The sequence below is a fragment of the Cydia splendana genome, chromosome 2 (assembly GCF_910591565.1).
Source record: "Cydia splendana chromosome 2, ilCydSple1.2, whole genome shotgun sequence".
NCBI classification, from domain to species: Eukaryota; Metazoa; Arthropoda; class Insecta; order Lepidoptera; family Tortricidae; genus Cydia; species Cydia splendana.
Genome location: NC_085961.1, coordinates 30,065,202 through 30,086,407, shown reverse-complemented (window position 1 = coordinate 30,086,407; position 21,206 = coordinate 30,065,202). Strand labels below are relative to the sequence as shown.

Genomic DNA, 21,206 nt, shown 5'->3' with positions numbered 1-21,206 from the left:
CCGCGAAACAAGAAAATCGAAATTTCGTTATCTAATCTCTCTATCACTCTTGCATATTCGAGCGATAAAGAGGCAGATAACTAAATTTCGATTTTCGCGTTTACCGGTAGGCCCTTGTTAACAAACCGCCTTGATGCATCAATGTCATATTTTATTGTCTGTGAAAACTTGTCAAAAAACAGTTTAAGGCACAGTATGTATAAGTTAGTCTATGAATTTACTGAGTCGGTAGTGCTGCACTCTGGCGGCAGAACATTGCAGTAATATCCCCTATTCGAGACAAAATATTTTATACATGTCAAATATTGTTGACGATGTTCTAATTCCTGATATTTCGTGAAAAGGGAAACGATGCTTGCTAGGGCCCAACATCAACATCGGACCAGGATCCGAGCCGAGATCGGATCCGTTCGCAAGTGTGGATCTAATAACCGCTTTAACTATAGCTGGTCAAGCAGATCTTGTCAGTAGAAAAAGGCGGCAAATTTGAAAAATATAGGTGCGAAGGGATATCGCCCCATAGGAAATTTGAATTTCGCGCCTTTTTTCACTGACAAGATTTGCTTGACCAGCTATAATAGGCTCACCGACAAAACTATAATATCGATATCCACCATTCATCGTCAAATGCTCCACACTATTGAAATGACGTTCGCGTTCACGCATGCGTGCTGTGATGTGATGGCCGACGACGCCAAAATTTTCTAAAATTAAATATCATTGGCGGCTTGACCACCGATCGTGTACTTGAGTATTGCTTTTCGTGCATAATATTGAACTGTTGGTGTAGTTTAAGTGTCGAAAATGTTGGGGTCTGGCGACGGCGGCAACATTGTGAAGCTGAGAGGCTTGCCTTTCTCCACGACCGTTGAAGACGTCCTCGACTTTCTCAGCGGCGTCAACGTACTGAACGGAAAGGATGGTGAGGGCCTAACTATTTGTATTTTAATGTAAAAAAAAAACAGTCTGTCTATTTATTCTCTTTTATTCACGGATGATTATTTTTTAGTTGATATTTTTACTGCCAGAAGCAATGACGCCGGCGACTTGTGGAAAGTGCGCATAACTTGGTTTTTATGCATTTATTTTAATTTCGATTTTGAGAACCGCCGCGCTATCAATGATCCTTATAACTTGTAAAAATAGCTTTGAAGGGACTGACTTGTGGGAGTGACTTGTGTGTCACGTTAGTCACGTAGGCTGATCTCATCTGATACAGCTGTTGGAATAACTTTTAAGATTGATGAATGTATCAGTCAGCGAGTTGAATTACAATTTCAGGGAGAGCCCTAGAGCTTTCTGCTTACAGTCATTATATTTACATCTAGTCATTCAAAAATTTTGGACAGTGAGTAGCCTCGCTAGTAGTACAGTATAGATGTACCTCGGCCGAGATAGCGCGCGCGTTTTCCTTGGCCGGTCAAAATGAATAAACACAACTGTTGTTTTTTTTTATTGCTTTGGAAAGTAAAATAAAAGATACATAAACCATGGCAGTGAGTGCATTCAGAGCCAACTTGCCGCTTAAATTGGCTTGGGCGAGGCAAACATGCTCACTATAAAATTTACACAAGCATGCTGCTGCACAAACTTTAAACTTCAACATTTATTCAGCAAATAGGCCACAAGGGCACTTTTACACATCAACATTGAATTTACATACAAGCAAAAATAATAACAATACTTACATCAACAATTTTATAAAATGCAACTGCATCTACCAATTCAAACTGTATCTAACTCATAAGTATGGATGTTTGTCTCTCTCCGTGTGAACCCGCCTATTGAACCTCAAGTAAGCTTTGCTTGACTGGTTTGTTTTAAAATGTGTTTGTCAATAGCCGGGTCCACACAGAGCGAGCATACGCGCGAGGCAATTTCCTCGCGCACAAAACGGCCGAGGCGGCGTTGCTCTGTGTGAATCCGGCTTATCTAATATATTAGTTAATCTACATGCAGAGAAATTACTGTAATATACCAATACCCATTTAAAAACTATCTGTACCATGCTGTATCATATACTGTAATGATGTATTTTATTGCCAGGTGTGCATCTCACTGAAGTACGGCCTGGGAGGCCCTCGGGAGAGTGCTTTGTGGAAGTCGAGACTCCAGAGGATGTTGACGAAGCCCTGAAAAAGGATAAGGAGAATATGGGGAAGAGATACATTGAAGGTAATTTTGGTGATATTATTTTCTTGTACTGCTGTTAAAAATAAGGTTTTAACCTCCTGAGACTACATTACAATATACATAATCATGCAATCTAATTTGAACCTTTCATGAACCAAATAAAGTAGCATTTGTTTTGCATCATTGCTTTTTAAAACAAACGAAATTCGTTCCAATTTACTTATAGAATAAGGTTCAAATTAAAAATATGAAACTATATGCTGGGTCTTACGAGGTTAAGGCAGTCCATTTGTTCATAACCTTTTTGTATATGTAGCTAAAATAAACTAATTTTCTCTTCCAGTTTTCTCCACCGACCGCCAGGACATGGAATGGGCTCTAAACGCCATGCGTCAAAGCGAAAACGGCTTTGGCAGTCTCCCCCACGTGACTGATGATATGGGCATCGTCAAGCTCCGAGGCCTGCCGTTTGGCTGCTCGAAGGAAGAAATTGTCCAGTTCTTCGATGGTAAGTTTATTGTGAAGACTTGCTGTTATATAATTTTTGGGGAAACTCCTGTCACATAGGGGTGAAAAGGTTTATACACAACTCGACCACATTCGACTTGGAGATACCATTTAACTGAGACTTTTGGTGAAGTGTGGACATAAACATATTTGTCTGAATATTTTCCTGGATTGTACAGTGCCACCAAAAATTACGTCTCAGTTAACTGGTACTCGCATATCCTTAAACAATACCACACTACAATTAGAATTTAATTGAATTATCATTTATTCAAAAGAAAAGGGATGTTACAATAAAGATACCGAACCTTAGGGCCCCCCCACATCTGGCGTCTTGCGAGCGTCGGCGTCGGTCAGCGCTATGGAAAATGACGTCGCTGCGCAGTTGCGTCGACGTCGCGTCGACGTTGGGCCATAGAGTTGTAGACGCCGACGCTCGCAAGACGCCAGATGTGGGGGGGCCCTTAATACATTCGGCCGTTAGGCATGTGAAAATTAGAGTTGGTTTAACCTAGTTAACTATTTATTCTAGAATGATTATAATTTGTATGTATCAAAGCCTAAAAGAACAACACTTGTTCCAACATTCGAATTTGTATATTATTAACTGCAACAAGACACTAAAATGTGCCGCCACGTCTAAATTTGTCGGGGCGTACAATATATGCTATGCTACATTATGCGCGTTTCCGTTACTTAAAAGAGAACCAGATTCCTGTTATAATTTTTATCGATCTTTTCAAAAGAACTAGAGGTTCTTCCCACAATTCGCGTCTGAATTACATTATTTTAACCCAAAGCTCGCGTGAGGCAGACCCTTGGATCGGAACTTTACTAAAAGCTTACACACACACTAATTACAAACCTTTTCACCCCTTAATCGAAAACAGCATCAACACTTTTATAAGTTACAACGATGAAAGCACGTCTAAATTTATTTTAAACAAAAAGGCTCACATTTTTTGGGAACATATTGTTCGTTCAAAACTGTTTAATGATTACTGTACTATTTTATGACACAATAATATACAGTACTATAATCGCCTCATCAAGAGGTCACACATTGTCAAAGATACATGAAAGATTTTTCCTGACTAAGTAGTACAGCGAAAAGGTTTTCTTTCTTATTTCACAAGATTTTACGGGAGGTAACGAAAACAAAGTTTTGCCGTTCCGGGAGGCTATCGCAACAACATCGAGAATCGAGTTCATCTATATTGACAGAGAGGCAAATAGACGAACCTTCGATTATCGACGATTGGGGTACCTCCCCGATTTCGACCAAACTGCTTTAGTAGTAATGCGAGTCAAAGTAATTCTCAATCCGAGACAACCATCGATGTAACTTACACTAGTGACTCCATGATATAATCTGATTACACACTGTGGGCTCAGGGTTGAACGTCGCTACTGACGGGGTGCATTTGCTATCGGACGCCACGGGTCGAGCCTCCGGAGAGGCCTTCGTACACTTCTCAGACAAGGAGAGCGCCGATCAGGCGCTGTCGAGGGACAGGGAGAAAATAGGACACAGGTGGGGGGAATGTTGTTTATTGCTGTCGGGTTTGGGCCGTGAGGGGGGTGGTGAGAGGGCGGATTAAAAAAGAAATCTAGATATGTGGCAATGTGCTTGGCCAAGTTTAAAACAAAAGCTGAGCAAGATTTGCAGTGCAAGCTGATAGCAGTTTTAGAACTGGCAATATTTTGCCGTATTGGCAGGTGTTTTTAAATGGAATAAATTTAGGAAAGTGGAGGGGTAAAAAGCAATTAATGGCTTGATTCCAGTTCTATTTTTGCTAAATGCATGCCAAATTGCGTTTTTTGATTTACATATTGTTTCATTTTGTGAAACTTTTATGAAATAAGTGTACCAAACCACAAATATAAATTATTTACTTGTAACTGTGACACCAGACATAAAACGTAATAAAATATTAACTAGTCTATGTCACACAATTTAAAGATAATGTTTGTCTTGTATATTTTGAAAGCATATCAATATTATTATATTTATTATGTTAAAAAAATTGGCATGAATACAGTCTGCCTTTGCCAAATGGAAGTCTATTGAACTTAAATTTATAACAACAGATAAGACAATATTATTTCGAGAGGTGGGCTCGAAAATATACTGTATCAAAAAGTAAAGTTTTTTAAGGGGTAGGCTTATGTGTTAGTTAATGCCATCCCCCAATTACGAGCAAAACCAAACCACGACTACAGTATTGGTGTAGTGGGTTATTCTTGGGACCCTCTTACTTTTAAAGCCTTGCTTTACAGAACTTGTATGTTTTATGTTCATAATACTACATCACACAAAAAGAGCTACAGAAATGGGGCGTAATTATGTTTAAAATGACGCAACTTTAATTATTCTTTAAAGCAAGGTGGCCAACATATTGGAGTTAAATTAGTTAATATATGGGATGTATTATTGCATAAAAAGTTGGTTTAAATTACTGCACTTGTAATGCTGCCTATGGATGTCATTGCGGTGATTTTGTTAGTTTCATTTGTTACATTTTTGTAAGAATACAGAAAAGACAATCGTTTTTTGTTTGCTTGGTTTGTAACTTCATATATCCGACAGGGGATGTTTATGAATGATCGTGGTGGTTTATTTTATATTATGTTATGTAACACTTTAAACTCTCGCGTTTTGTACACATATTTAATTACACAAACGGGTCTACCGCGATATAATTTCATTGTTTTTACCTTAAATTCCGACGTTTCAGCTGAGTTGCTGAGTTGTTATATTATGTTGTTAGATGATACTAAACTTATTGTAAGTGATGGGGAAGTAATAGTAATTTCAATATAAATCTATATTGACAAGAAAAACCTATAATTTTGCACAATAACATGACCAAATATATTTTTATACGCAGTCTTGTGCGGCAAATTTGCAATTTAATATTTTTTGTCCCCGAGTCATTATGACTAGCAAAATCACCGTAATGTATCACTGCTACGTCTCCATGCTGGTACTGTCAGCTGCAGATATATCTGACCCTCCCTGTAAGTAAACTTCTATGCAGGAGGGCCTAAAATCCCATTTTATAAAGCTTCAAGTTTACAGGTATAAAACAGCGTTTGACCACTTGTAAAATTGTAACTTTGTAAAATGCGCCGCAGAAACTACAGCTGACTTGTACGCAGACGCAGTATACAAGGCAGCATTATAGTGCACCAGTGATTGGTTGTTGAGTTGTCGAAGGTTGGGCGAGCGAGGGACGGGAGCGGGGCGGCGGCGGGCGGAGAGGGGAAGAGGAACGAGCGGGATTATTAGTCTGTGGTATTGGGTGAAAACGGTTGTCTATGACAGCGTTTAGTTTTAAATAAAGGGCGATACTCACGGTCTATCCTGATGTAATGTCGTTCGGGTATAGGACATGTCAGAAGGGTGCGAATAGCGAGTAGTTATGAGACTTATGAGCGTGTTCCTTTACGATTGAGTTGAAAAAAATGCTATCAATGTAAACAGTCTTCGATCAACGACGAATGTGGGCTTCTTTTTGACTGAGTAAGAGTTCGAAAGAGGGTTATCAATTTTTTTAGTTTGTGTATTCCCGGCCCAAGACCATAAAATGATGACATACAGATTTATGAAGTCTGTTCTTATTTTGATAAAGCTTTTGTTCCACCGGAATCTTATATGTTTTATATATATTTTATACGCGAGAGAATAGTCGATCGCTAGTCGCTTTCTCGCCTCCGGAAAGACATCTGCTTGAGTGAATTCATATTTCTCATTCTAACATAATAGCTCTGACCTTTCCTTGTGCATACATCAGGTACGACTGTAAGAGACACCGCAGTTAAATTACGATTTGCATTGTATAAAAGGAAGTAAAATTATAATTATAGTTTATTGCATTGTATAAACTTAATGTAGTGACAAACATGTGAATTGATCAGACGGCACGAGTTTTGAGAGGTAACCTTGAAGGCAAATTGTCTTGTAGATTTGAGCTTATAAAACGGTTTTTGCGGATGAATTTTTCAGGCTTTTGGTAATACACATATATATGGAAAAAGTATAGATAAAATTATATTAGATACTTACAGTTAATCTTTGACAGAAATTCAGTCGTAAACCTCGTAATGTCACTTTTTTTTGAGTGAGTTCTGTTTTGTTTCCGAGGTGCAATATGGAATCTATACACCCATCATTCATGTCGACGTGTACCCACAACACTATTTCTAGGTATAGCACTACGGGTTTTAGGATTAATAGAACGTTGTCCTTCATTAAAAAAAGTCTTCAAGGGTGCCGTGCAAAGCTCATGATAAATACGATATGATTGTAATAAATAAATATTGTAATACGAACGAAACGATTTTTTTTCTTTCGTTACGCGAGCCAATGACACAACTAGGGTTGCCAACTGTACTATATTATATAGTATTGTACTATATTTTGGCTCTCTGTACTATATACTTTTGGAAAAATATATAGTACGCTAAAATACTATATTTCCGATTAAACGTATATTACACTCATGTTTAGTATTTTATCTAAAAAATACTATTTTTTTATATTTATGCCTTATTCTGGAAAATACTATATTCCACCAAAAAAAAGTTGGTAACCCTAGACACAACAACAAGACACAACTTAGCAATAACAAAAATATTGTGTTGTTTATTTTATAAAGTTTATCTTTTTCTTTTTAAACATATAAATTGAAATATGTTTGAAATTGTCCATTAGTTTAGCTAAGCTAATATTTAAAAAAAAAACCAGGCGAAATTCAGCGAATCCGCACTTCAAGTTTTCTGGTCTAGGCTCGCGTATCGAAGAGTCGTCATACAAACACGAACAACAAGTAACCTCACCCTTCCTCCACAGATACATAGAGGTGTTCTTGAGCTCGGCCGACGAGGTGCGCGCGTACGGAGCGCGCATGGAGGGCGGGGGCTTCCGCTCGGCGCGCGGCTACCGGGCGGCGCCCTACGACCGCAACGAGCGCTTCGCCGCCCGCCCGACGCGCGGCCGCGGCGGCGGCGGCGGCTTCAACAGAGGCAAGTTGTTCTGCAGTTCGAACGGCTCATTTTTAAGGTTCCGTAGTTAACTAGGAACCCTTAGTGTAAGGCCTGAGTGGACGCTCGAGTTGAGCGTGCAGCGGGGCAGCGTGCGGCGTGCATGTTAAACAAATGCAAACGTATAGGAGCGGCCTTAGTGCACGCTGCTCAAATCACTTGTGAGACCGACGCCACGCTGCACGCCCCGCCGAACGCTCCGCTTCGAGCGTCCACTCAGGCCTTACACTTATAGTTGCGCCTTGCCCGTCTGTCTATCTGTCTGTTCGCCCGAGGCTTTGCTCTGTGATCGTTAATGCTTGAAAGCTGCAATTTGGCATTGATAAGTTAACGTAACGGCTGCTCGACGCAACGTTCACGCAACTGCGCACCATTTTCCATAGCGCTGACTAGACGCCGATGCTCAAAACACGCTAGGTAGGTGTGGATCTCTGAAGAGTAAAATTAAATAATTATAGTAATCATTTGTTGCAGGCGATAACTTCTCCGGCGGCTTTGGCGGTCGCGGCGGGTTCCGACGAGGAGGCGGCGGCGGCGGCGGTGGCGGCGGCGGCGGACACTGCGTGCATATGAGAGGGCTGCCTTTCAAGGCGTCTCCACAAGATGTCGCCTACGTAAGTACACCATGTCACCTCCATACATCCCTGTTCCACTGAGTGTTTATGAGAGAGATGCCTTTTAAGGCGTCGCCACCAGATGTCGTCGCGTAACTAGGTACATGTTACGACAACTTCTTGGGCAACTTCCGCACACGTTCGAAGGGTTAATAAGCCATTACAAGTAGACGGTAACGGCCTTCAAAAAGCACCCTGAAAAGAAAAAAATACTCTAAACAGTATCAATCCTAAAATTCAAGCAGAAACTGGTAAACACATTGTTGTAGGTGTTGGGGGCTATTCATAAATTACGTCATTTCAAATTAGGGGGGGGGGGGGGGGGGTCTGGACATCGGATGACGGTAGCATGAAGTAGGAGGAAATGGGGTCATTTGAAGCATGATTTTGGATGATTATAGGGGGGGGGGGGTCAAAAATCGTCAAAAATCGATGACGTAATTTATGGACAGCCCCTTGGTGGTATTTTAGCTTTGTGCGTATGAAAACTGTCGCTGAATCTATGAATAAGGGCTCATTTATACGGTATACACCACTTGCCAGAATTTCATTTGCCATAATAGTCAACAGCCATTATATTGTTTCCCATAATTACATATGCAATACTTATTGTTTACTATATTAGTCTCGTGCCAGAAACTTTGTTTCCCATAAAATCAATTTCAATAATATCATTTGTCATCATCATTGTAAGCCATAATTATCACTAGCCATAATATATTTTTTGAAGTGAAAACTTCTTTAGCGGCGCTGAGCACTTTTTGAGGTGGGGAAAAAATGATAAACTCGGGACAGCGTAAGGCGTCTCTCCTCTCTGTCTACCGCACGGCGAAAATGTATGCCTGAGCCTGCTGTTTCATGTAGGCGGCGCTATGTTATGTCATGTGTGACGGACAATGTTATTCACCAAAGAACTTTAGTCATAACGTATCATAATCAGGTCAATTATTTAAAACTGGACTTTTATATTAAGCAATAAAGCTCAATGTTCTAATCTTGTACGGGCTGAAATACGAGGATCTCACAGTTACATTCTAACTTTATATCACTCCAATATAATTCAATAAAGTCTCATCTTGATGAAATCGCTAATAAAAGTGAACTCTAGTACTGGTGAATAAAACTCAAAATATCATGACCAAATATATTTAGATGCGAGGTCTGCAAGGTAACTTTACAATTTCTATTCGAATTTTAAACAATTAACGCTACAAATTTAAGTTCACTGGCCAGCAATTTCGGAACTAAAGTTTTTCAATAGAAAGGAGGATGGGTCAATTATACATAGTGCTGCAAACATTTTGGACTAGTTATTGAGTTTTCACTTCTGTCGGCACTCCCGGAGTGCAACCCGTTGTTTTTCTTTTTTGCAGAAACCAAATGCTACTAGAAAAATGGGTTAGGTTAGGTTTGAACTGCGACCCTTACAGAAAAGTAATGCTACTGGAAAAGTGGGTTAGGTTAGGTTTGAACTGCGACCCTTACAGAAAAGAAATGCTACTGGAAAAGTGGGTTAGGTTAGGTTTGAACTGCGACCCATACAGTAAAGAAATGCTACTGGAAAAGTGGGTTAGGTTAGGTTTGAACTGCGACCCATACAGAAAATAAATGCTACTAGAAAAGTAGGTAAGGTTAGGTTTGAACTGCGACCCTTACAGAAAAGAAATGCTATCAGAAAAGTGGGTTAGGTTAGGTTTGAATTGCGACCCTTACAGAAACCAAATCCTACTAGAAAAATGGGTTAGGTTAGGTTTGAACTGCGACCCTTACAGAAAAGAAATACTACTGGAAAAGTGGGTTAGGTGAGGTTAAATATTCTATTAAATAATATTATTACAATTAATAAGGCTGCTATTTAACCGATCACCAGATTTAGTAAAATTTAATATCAAAAAAATATATTTTACCACCCTAAAATAATGAATGATCACCAAAATTATAACACCATTTAAATGTGAAATGATTACCAATTTTATTACATTTTACTATCCTTTTAAAGGAAATGACACCAAACTAATCATTATTAACCCAGAAATTGTAAATGATTACCAAATTTCAAACCCCATTTTAATGTGAAATGATAACCAATTTCTACATCTTGCTATCCTATTAAAGAAAATGACACAAAAATAATCATTGTAAACCCAAAAATAGTAAATGACCACCAAAGTTAGAACTCCATTTTAATGTAAAATTATAACCAAATTTTTAAATCTTGCTATCCTATTAAAGCAAATTACTCCAAAATAATCATTGTAAACCCAAAAATAGTTTATGACCACCAAAATTGTAACCACATTTTTATTAAAAATGTGCAAATATTTAATATAATACTATTAAATTGATTAATCCACTTCGTCACCTTATTCTAGTAGCATTTTATTTCTGTAACAGTCGCAGTTCTAACCTAACCTAACCCACTTTTCTAGTAGTATTTCGTTTCTGTAAGGGTCGCAGTTCAAACCTAATCTAACCCACTTTTCTAGTAGCATTTCTTTTCTGCAAGGGTCGCAGTTCAAACCTAACCTAACCCACTTTTCTAGTAGCATTTCGTTTCTCTAAAGGTCGCAATTCAAACCTAACCTAACCCACTTTTCTGATAGCAGTTTGGTTATGTAAGGGTCGCAGTTCAAACCTAACCTAACCCACTTTTCTAGTAGCATTTCGTTTCTGTATGGGTCGCAGTTCAAACCTAACCTAACCCACTTTTCTAGTAGCATTTCGTTTCTGTATGGGTCGCAGTTGAAACCTAACCTAACCCACTTTTCTAGTAGCATTTCGGTTCTGTGAGGATCGCAGTTCTAACCTAACCTAACCCACTTTTATAATAGCATTTCGTTTCTGTAAAGGTCGCAGTTCAAACCTAACCTAACCTACTTTCATAGTACCATTTCGTTTCTGTAAGGGTCGCAGTGCTAACCTAACCTAACCCACTTAACTGATAGCAGTTTAACTTACTTTTCTAGTAGCATAACGAAATGCGGTGCGGGGTACGGGGGGTTGAGCGGGAGGGGCTAGTAATTTTGGCATCAGTTTATTTTATTTGGTAATATGTATACATTTTTTGGTAATCATAGTGGTTTATTTAGGTGAAAATATCGCATTAATTTGGTCTTCAAGATTTGGTGTTCATTAATGATTTTTGGTGGTCATTCAATATATTTGGTATTTGAATACAATTTGAAGGGCAGTCGTAATTAAAACGGTGGTACTTTTGTATTTTTTGGCCTTATTTTTTAGGTGTTCAGTAATTTTTTTTGGTAAGCATGTTTTTTTTATTTAGGGTACCAAAGTATTTTTTGGTGGTCATTATATTTGTAGCCAATTAATAATATGAAATTAAGTATATGAAATTCGGGCAAATAAAATTCGGGCATATGAGTATTATTTTATATAATTTTCGGACAAACAATAGACAACCCATTTAGACGGTGCGAGAACTCGCATGCGAGTTTCATTACATTGCGTTATTTGATCGGTTGGCTGAATTGATGTAACCTCAATGGTCCGCAATGTAATTAAAATCGCATGCGAGTTCGCTCGCCGTATAAATGAGCCCTAAGGGCGGATTTAGACGACGCGCGAACTCGCGTGCGATTTAAGATACATTGAGGACTATTGGTTACATCCAATTCAGCCGACCAATCAAATACCGCAATGTAATGAAACTAGCATGCGAGTTCTCGCACCGTCTAAATGAGCCTTAACTTCAAAATTTAACATCAAATTTGCCTTACTGTTGTCACAGGAATGAAAGGAAAACAAATTAAAGACCATCTATACATATAATAAAGCTGAAGACGGTCGAAAGTCTGTACATGGAAGATATTTGAAAAAAAGTTGGCTAGGGATACTTAGAATCGATAACAGAACACGTTCCAAAAGTTTTTAGAATTTTTGTCTGTTTGTCTGTTTATTTGAACGCGCATCACGTGAAAACGGCTGAACGGATTTGAATTGATGAAAACTTTAGTAATCTGTCGAGAAAGTTCCCGGCCAGGTTATAGGCTATAAAAATTCAACCCCTAAAAGGGGGGGTAGCCACAACACTCGATTGACTTAAGTTTGCCCCTGCATCTTATGGCGCTACTTAGGAAGGAGAGGCAAACTTTTTTCAAATATGTGCTACCACTATTGAGTACCCTGGTAAACTAACAGATGGTGCTGAATTTAATACGTTGTGACATGAATAAGCCACTGAGGAAAGATTTTGCCCAAATTAACTCTAAGTTTAGTAGAGGGGGTACGGATATCAACAAAAATAATTGAATAATTATGTTGATTTAATAAATTAATAATACAACAAAATTAAACGACAGTAAATTAATTGCCCCTCATTGCACAGTGCCATCTTTTGGGGAACTGAGTAAACATTAAGTAATCAAGAAAACTAAAAATGAGTTTACATATTTACGTAGTGGTAAAATAAACACACATCAACACGCGTAGAATTGCATATTTATTTAAAATTATAAATTTTCTCCATCATGAATTATACCTAATCGTAATTATATCGCACCCATATCAAATCCATATCCATACGTAGGTATCGCCTCCTTTATGCACTTAATAATGGCCACGAAGGTGGGTACTTTGAAAAAAAAAACATTGACCTCTGTCATTTGCAGTGCCGGATTAACCCTTTTAGAGTTTTAAGCAAAATAAGCACTTGCTTAGGGCACCACGTCTAGGGGGCACCAAAACCGTAGGCAAAAAAACGCGCAGGCTGCATCAGCATTGCAGTCGTCGTGGAGTAGGTACCTACATGAAACTTATACGTGTACAAGTAGCCATCTAATAACGAAGGGTCGTAGGGATCAAGTAAGAGAGTGAGGGTACGTAAGAACATCTCCAACGTAGGCTTTCGATTTGACCTTACGCGGAGGCCCTTAAAGTCATGGAAAAAAATCTTGCTTTCGGGCTTGCGGCCAGCCGATTTTTTCGACATAGGTTACCGTCGTTACCGATTTTATAGCGAATTATCCTCTCCTGCACGCCAGATTTGTCGGCCAAGCCGAGTTGCTCCTTAGCCGCGATCCTGAGACCTAACTGTCAAAGTGTTATAAGGGGCCCCGTAAAAGCCGAAAACTAAAAGCATCCTATCAAGTAGCGCTTTCGAGTGAAGCCAAAGAGCGAGCAGTAGAAGAGTCGTAATTACATGCATATATTCGACTTCAAGCCACTCTTTTGCAGTTCGGCGTAAGGTCTTATGCGAGGTCTTCTACCTTATGGCAAAGTTGATCTTCTGCCTTAATTACACTTGGGCGTGGATCCAAATCCAAGCTTTCCTCTTTCGCAGCTGGGCCTTCTGCCTTGCTCACACTTCACATTCACTTGGTCAATTCCAAGCTCTGCTTCCTTGCATCTTTTCTGTATGAGAACAACCTCGCTGAGACCCTTAAATATCGAGCCCTATGCGAAGCTAGGCTGATAGAAAACTGTCCCATCCCTTCTCTGTATGAAATCCTGGATTCGCGCCTGATTGGGACTAAAAGTAAAAATGTACTACGTAAAAATGTCTATCAAATTGCGTTTTTTATATCGAAAAATTTTCGCGTTCGCTTCGCTCGCGTTTACAATCACGTTATAAGATATGATAAAGGTGACATTCGGTTGGCGACTGCAGCAGCATTACTCTGTTGTAACGTTACTGCTGCAGCACTGTCAATTTTCGTGATAAAATGATGTGATTGATTTCCATACTAAAAGTAGAAATGTACAACTATCTATCAAATTGCGTTTTTATATCGAAAAATTTTCGCGCTCGCTTCGCTCGCGTTTTCAATCACTTTGTAAGTTATGGCGACTGCAGCAGCATTACTCTGTTGCAACGTTACTGATGCAGCACTGTCATTTTTCGTGATAAAATTATGTGAATGATTTCCATACTAAAAGAAAAAATGTCCAACTGTCTATTAATTTGCGTTTTTATATCGAACAATTTTCGCGCTCGCTTCGCTCGCGTTTTCAATAACTTTCTAATTCAAATTGCGTTTCTTATATCGAAAAATTTTCGCGCGCGCATCGCTCGCGTTTTCAATAACATTATGGAATATGATAAAGGTGACATTCGGGTGGCGACTGCAGTAGCATTACTCTGTTGCAACGTTACTGCTGCAGCACTATCAATTTTCGTAATAAAATGATGTGACTGATTTCCCTACTAAAAGTAGAAATGTACAACTGTCTATCAAATTGCGTTTTTATATCGAAATTTTTTCGCGCTCGCTTCGCTCGCGTTTTTAATAACTTTGTGGTCTTCGTGTTCTTCCTCAGGAGTCTGAAGAAGACCACGGTGAGTGGGTGGCGCTCTAGCCAGGCACGCCGCTTCGCTTTCGCTCGCGCGCGTATACCTTACTGTATCGTCCGATATACATCTACTAGCTGCTTTGTTACTGCACACCGTTGTATGGGGACCTTGCACTTTGAGACTATGCGCTGAAACTTGGCACAGTTGATTCTTAGCTGGTCTTGAGCAGATACAGACCGGGAGCCGTCGAGAGCCACCTCTCATTTAGTGAGGGGGGAGGGGGAAAGTTCGACGCTGCCGCGCTTCACTTGGAGCAACATTTCTCTAAAACTATACCTATTAGGGAATGTAATATATAATTTTCGGATAAATTAAGGATGAGGAATCTAGTTTTGGAACAAAAACAATGCACTTTCTAACAAAAAAAAAAGCATAAAGTAGAAAAGACTAGAAAACGTATTTTTGATTTTTTCATAATTACCAATTTTTTTTTAAAGTGTAGCAGGAATCTGAAAACAAAAAATACAGTCGTAAAGCTACACTTATTACGTTTAAGAAAATATATAGTTTAATATACAAAACTGTTGATAAATGGGAGATAAAAAATAATATTAAGCGTGGGTCAGAGTGATCTCAATACAAAATATTATGAATGTGGGAAAGTTACTTATAATTTGTTCTACAATCGTTTATTTTTCTTGTTTTTCGTAAATAACTCGTAAACGGTAGCCCACAGCAAAAAAATATCTTTTACGTAAATAATCTGTTTCAGATTTCTTATAAAATAAGTACTACTGTTTTTCGGTACCATCAATATTAAAAAAAATATTGAAGGGAGAAAATAAATACTTAGGTACCCTTTTTTAGTCATTCGTAAATAACTCGTAAACGAAGGCCAATAGCAAAAAAATTTTTAGTACATGAATAATTTACATAAAGTTTCCTACAAAAAAGGTCATTCGAACTTTTTCGCTAGGATCAATATTAAAAACGATATTAAAGAGAGAAAATAAATTCTAAGGTCCCCTTTTTAAATATTGATCCTAGCGAAAAAGTTTGAATAACCTTTTTTGTAGGAAATTTTATGCTAATTATTCTTGTGTTAAAATATTTTTGGCTATTGGACATCCTTTACGAGTTATTTACGAATGACTAAAAAAGAGGACCTTAGTATTTATTTTCTCCCTTCAATATTTTTTTTAATATTGACCTTAGCGAAAAAAAGGAGCACTTATTTTATAAGAAATCTGAAACAGATTATTTACGTAAAAGATATTTTTTTGCTGTGGGCTACCGTTTACGAGTTATTTACGAAAAACTAAAAAATAAACGATTGTAGAACAAATTATAAGTAACTTTCCCACATTCATAATATTTTGTATTGAGATCACTCTGGCCCACGCTTAATATTATTTTTTATCTCCCATTTATCAAGAGTTTTGTATAATAAACTATATATTTTCTTAAACGTAATAAGTGTAGCTTTACGACTGTATTTTTTGTTTTCAGATTCCTGCTACACTTAAAAAAAAATTGGCAATTATGAAAAAATCAAAAATACGTTTTTTAGTCTTTTCTACTTTATGCTTTTTTTTTGTTAGAAAGTGCATTGTTTTGGTTCCAAAAAAAAATTCCTCATCCTTAATTTAACCGAAAATGATATATCACATGCCCTAATAGGTACAGTTTTAGAGAAATGTTGCTCCAAGTGAAGCGCGGCGGCGTCGAACTTCCCCCCTCCCCCCCACTAAATGAGACGTGGCTCTCGAGGTCTCCCGGTCTGTATCTGCTCATGACCAGCTAAGAATCAACTGTGCCAAGTTTCAGCGCATAGTCACAAAGTGCAAGGTGTCGTGCAGTAACAAACTAGCTATACTACTCTGTCGTTTAAATCACGTGTAAAATTTGAATAAAGGCGAAAAAAAATATTGATTTTGGCTTGTAGTTTTATTTAGTGGTACTTAATTGTAAAATATTTTATCTGGACTACAGTCCTCCAGCATATCCATCTGTCAACTTTACTTCAAGTTCCGCCTCCAGGGGAGAGGGAGAGAAATTAGGATTAGAAATTAGCCGCTTACTGACACATACCGAATTCCACGCGGGCGGAGCCGCGGGCACAGCTAGTATATGATAAAGGTGTCATTCGGATGGCGACTGCAGCAGCATTAGGTACTCTGTTGCAACGTTACTGCTGCGGCACTGTCAATTTTCGTGATAAAATGATGTGACTGATTTCCATTCTCAGCTGCTGTAATGCGGCAATGAACGTCACTCAATTTACCAAAAAAAAAATCAATGTAATCTTGATGACCCTAGGGAGAGGGGGCACCATGGTCTAGAAATGCTTAGGGCATCAAAATATCTTAATCCGGCACTGGTCGTTTGCGGAGTCAAACGATTTGGGACTCGCATTTTATACGCATTTCCATGCCTTCCCGAAAAAAATCGAATCATTCGCGAATGTCTCGCAACGCATTGAGGTTACAAGCGGCACGTGGTCTTCCTCAGGAGTCTGAAGAAGACCATGTGAGTGGCACTCTAGCCAGGCAGGCCGCTTCGCCTTCGCTCGCGCGCGTACACCTTACTGTATCGTCCGATATACACCTACTACTCTGTCGTTTAAATCACGTGTAAAATTTTAATAAGGGCGAAAAAACCTATTGATTTTGGAGTGTAGTTTTATTTAATGGTACCTAACTGTAAAATATTTTATCTGGACTACAGTCCTCTAGCATATCCAATTATCCATCTGTCAACTTTACTTCAAGTTCCGCCTCCAGGGAAGAGGGAGAGAAATTAGGATTAGAAATTAGCCGCTTACTGACACAGACCGAATTCCACGCGGGCGGAGCCGGCGGGCACAGCTAGTTTAATAAATAAATAAATAAATATTATAGAACAATTTTACACAGATCAACCTAGTCCCACAGTAAGCTCAATAAGGCTTGTGTTGTGGGTACTAGACGACGATATATATAATATACAAATACTTATATACATAGAAAATATCCATAACTCAGGAACAAATATTTGTGATGAACACACAAATAAATGCCCTTACCAGGATTCGAACCCGGGACCTCCTGCTTCGTAGGCAGGGTCACTACCGACTAGGCTAGGAGGCCATCCAAGCTCCAACCATTTGTATTTCTGCTTACAGTTCTTCAAACCCATCCGGCCGATGAACATCAACATACTGTACGACAACAGCGGGCGGCCTTCGGGAGAGGCTGACGTCGAATTTGAATGTCACGAGGACGCCATGCGGGTTAGTATCACATAATTTTTTTGTACAAACTGATTTGGTAGTAATATTGGTAAAAAGTGTCTTTAACCTCTGGTCTGTGATAAGGATTCAACTGAATTTTTAGTCATCCTTTAGCATTAAAAAAAAAAATCTACTCTATACAGCACAATAAAATTGAGGTTTGAACCGAGGTTGAATTTAAATCTCTTGTAATACAAAATTAATTGTATTAACTAGAAAAAGATAGGCAGTTTATCTCGTGCGCGAGATTTCGTTGCTGCGCTCTCGAACCGAAGCCGAATGATTCTCTTATCAAATAACAATATTATTTTATTAATCAAATTTCCTGAAATATCTCATTTTTTAATCTTGCAGGCCATGCGTCGTGACAAAAACAACATGGACCACCGTTACATCGAACTGTTCCTAAAATCAGCGCCAGGCGGCGGCGGCGGCGGCTTCAAGGCCAACCGTAACTTCAGGAATTGAACCCAATTGCCACACCCTAAGGTCTATATTGCCACATACGCCAATAAACAAACTTAAAAAGACCACCGGTAAACGTAACTTTAGAAACTGAACTCTATTGCCACCCACTACGGTTTATATTACCACGTACAATACACCGACAGGCAAATGTACAAGGCACGGAGTGAACAAAACTGTCATTGTATAAGTGACACCTGTATCTGTATACAGTCAGAGCCACCATTTTATTGGTTAATGTAATACACACATACATGTTTTCATTCACTCATTCATTCTATTCGTGCCAGCTCTTATGAATAGACATGTAGTATGTCGAACTACCCCTCATGGCTCCGAGGCCAAACGCAACTTCAGAAATTGAATCTTATTGCCACGCACTAAAGTTTATATTTCAATACTAAGTGCTGCTACTTTTGCTATAGGCGTTTAAAGGCTTTTAACCCCTCCAAACCCATGCTGATATCGGCACGTCTTGAATGTAAAGATTTAAATCTTTCTCGAATTTTAATTTGATTTAAATCTACATAAAAAATTCAAATAGATATATGTTAAATACAGTTACAATAAATGTATGTAGAATAAAATTATCGAAAAATCTATTTCTCAGGCAATTCCAGTAAGCATAAATTAATTACACTTAAAATTAATGAAAACTGGTCACTGATTATGATTAGACTCGCCTGAGGTATACATTTTTCAAGTTCCTTTAAAAATGATTACGAATATTGACTATCAAACAACAATAACACAGGGAACAGCAATGTATGAAGTTTGCTACATTCAACTATAGTTTTAGAAACAAAATTGAGACTAAATGTTACATAAGTACATAAATAAATTAATAATAACCCTTCCAAACTGAACTATATTTTTTACCGGTCAAGGTCAGATTTCTTAAGATATTTTAAGTTAGATACTGATTTCTTACTCATTTTATATGTAGTTGCCACGAGTGGCACTGGCACCTTCCACGGCAGATAAGCTGTCAAAAGAGCTGGGCCCGATTTTATAAATCAAATTACAATTCCACAAATTTTGTACTGGCAACACCGGTCAAAAGGGCTATTAATGTTGCCAATTTACACATGTTAAATTGTAATTTATACTATAAAACGGGGTCCTGGTGTGATGGAATTTTCCAATGAATGAACTAATAAGTAATGTAATAGGTACGTTTTGTACGGAAATTCTATAAGATTTTTACCCTATTTTTTTATTGTTATTGAACGCAGACCGAGGAATACTAAAATATGCTACCTTAAAACTACCCAACTGTAGTCACCACGACCACATCATCATCATCATGTCATGTGATGGTGTAGTGTACCAGGCGTGGCTCACTCCGCGATTTCGTCGCTTCGCTACAAGTACATGCCATTGCCAGTACATGCGGCCCACACCAATTTTGGTGTCTAGCAGGAGTAGTTACCGCGCACCGCTACGGAACGGACTCTTGCTCGCGCGCGCGCCACCTTGCGGTCATATTTGTCGTAATAGATGCGTTTTGTTAGAGTGAACCTTCTGTGCCTACTACTATTATTTATGTGCCAGTACTACAACTAGGGTTCACTAGTTCAATACGTAATTAAGTATCAATACCCAATCTTTTTGGTGTTGTCCGAGTTTTTACTTCCAATTATAAAATAATTTGTGCCGTTCCATGAGTAAATGTACCCTATGGCGATCGTCGCTTACACCATTACACGCTGCAGTACTAAAGCGGAGCTACGTGATGTAAGCGCCAACCGCCAGGTACCTTTACTCATGGACCGTCACATTTTCCTTTATAACTGCGACATTCGAATATTAGTCACTCCTGAAGTTTGTTTCGGAGGGAGCTTTTGGACAGTTGGGTAGTTTTACGGAAACGTTCGTGCAGCGCCACCTACAACAGCTGTCATATTTGCAGGTACAGTACTTGGCACTCGTCTAATATCTCTATGTACTTGACTGTTCAATAAATGTAACAAGAAGACTAGTTTATATGATTTATAGTTATGAAAGTATTTCGGGAAATTTTTCATCACACCCGATTTAAGTATTTTATGTCATCTAGCTTTAATTCTAATTTTATATTACATATGATTTATAAATATTACGGACTTTTATTTGGGTAACTTGTTATCCATACATTTTCCTATCTAATTATGTATATAAAATAATCGCGTTACTTATATTATATGGTTACATACATCATTCAGGCCTTTAACATCTTGACAGATGATTTATGCAGCGTCTGTAAGCGAGGAACAACGTCTCTCGTGGCTGTATAAGCCAATGCGGGACCGGCATTTGCGACCGCATTTATGGCAGCTGAAGCAGGGACACATACAACGTACAACCTAAACTATAGAAAGGCATCGAAATTAGAAAAACATTTTAAACATAGAAAAACACTTTAAAAAAAGGCTGGGAAATTCACCATTCGCTCACCCGGGGTTAACCGATTAAACCTGGCGGCTTAGCACGGTCGCGTTTTTATCCCTTGTCACCATGCCTGTCACGTTCTAACAAGTATGTAAGTGCGAAAGGGACGCGCATAGTGATAGTCGATAAAAATGGAACCGTGCTGAGCCCGCAGGAGTTACTATGGTTCCCAGTACAATTTGACACTGGTGTAGGCATTCGGGCCGCCGATGACGAAAAAATACGCGAAAAGTTTAATATGTACAGTTTATTTTTACACAGTATTTACACAACACATAAAGTACACAGAATATATACAACTAGAGGCAATTTACACATTTAAAATACAAACTATGTGCAAAACACAAAACATTCGTTGCTACCATTCGCAAAGAAAAACTCACAGTGAAAAATATTTACAAAAACAAAAGATGCGCGCTGGCCGCGGCATTCTTACCGGCCAGCACGCGCGCAGCACGGAGGTTGGTAGGTCCGTCGCCTACAACTGGGT

General features: G+C 38.7%; 1 protein-coding gene across 1 annotated transcript; it reads left to right on the top strand.

The window, feature by feature from the left end:
• The first annotated feature begins 616 nt into the window (after window positions 1-616).
• On the top strand, window positions 617-20,384 carry LOC134806128 (heterogeneous nuclear ribonucleoprotein H2-like). The gene is made up of 8 exons (XM_063779411.1): window positions 617-922; window positions 2,047-2,175; window positions 2,477-2,641; window positions 4,036-4,174; window positions 7,496-7,653; window positions 8,161-8,300; window positions 17,714-17,821; window positions 18,176-20,384. The coding sequence occupies exons 1-8, from the start codon at window positions 805-807 to the stop codon at window positions 18,287-18,289; spliced, it is 1,071 nt and encodes a 356-aa protein (XP_063635481.1). The 5' UTR covers window positions 617-804; the 3' UTR covers window positions 18,290-20,384.
• Window positions 20,385-21,206: the final 822 nt, after the last annotated feature.

Bases quoted from the DNA above. Each gene is read 5' to 3' on its own strand.
- LOC134806128 (XM_063779411.1), top strand. From the start codon at position 805: ATGTTGGGGTCTGGCGACGGCGGCAACATTGTGAAGCTGAGAGGCTTG. The intron at 923-2,046 runs GTGAGGGCCTAA...TTTTATTGCCAG, and splicing joins CGTACTGAACGGAAAGGATG to GTGTGCATCTCACTGAAGTA. The intron at 7,654-8,160 runs GCGGCTTCAACA...CATTTGTTGCAG, and splicing joins GCGCGGCCGCGGCGGCGGCG to GCGATAACTTCTCCGGCGGC.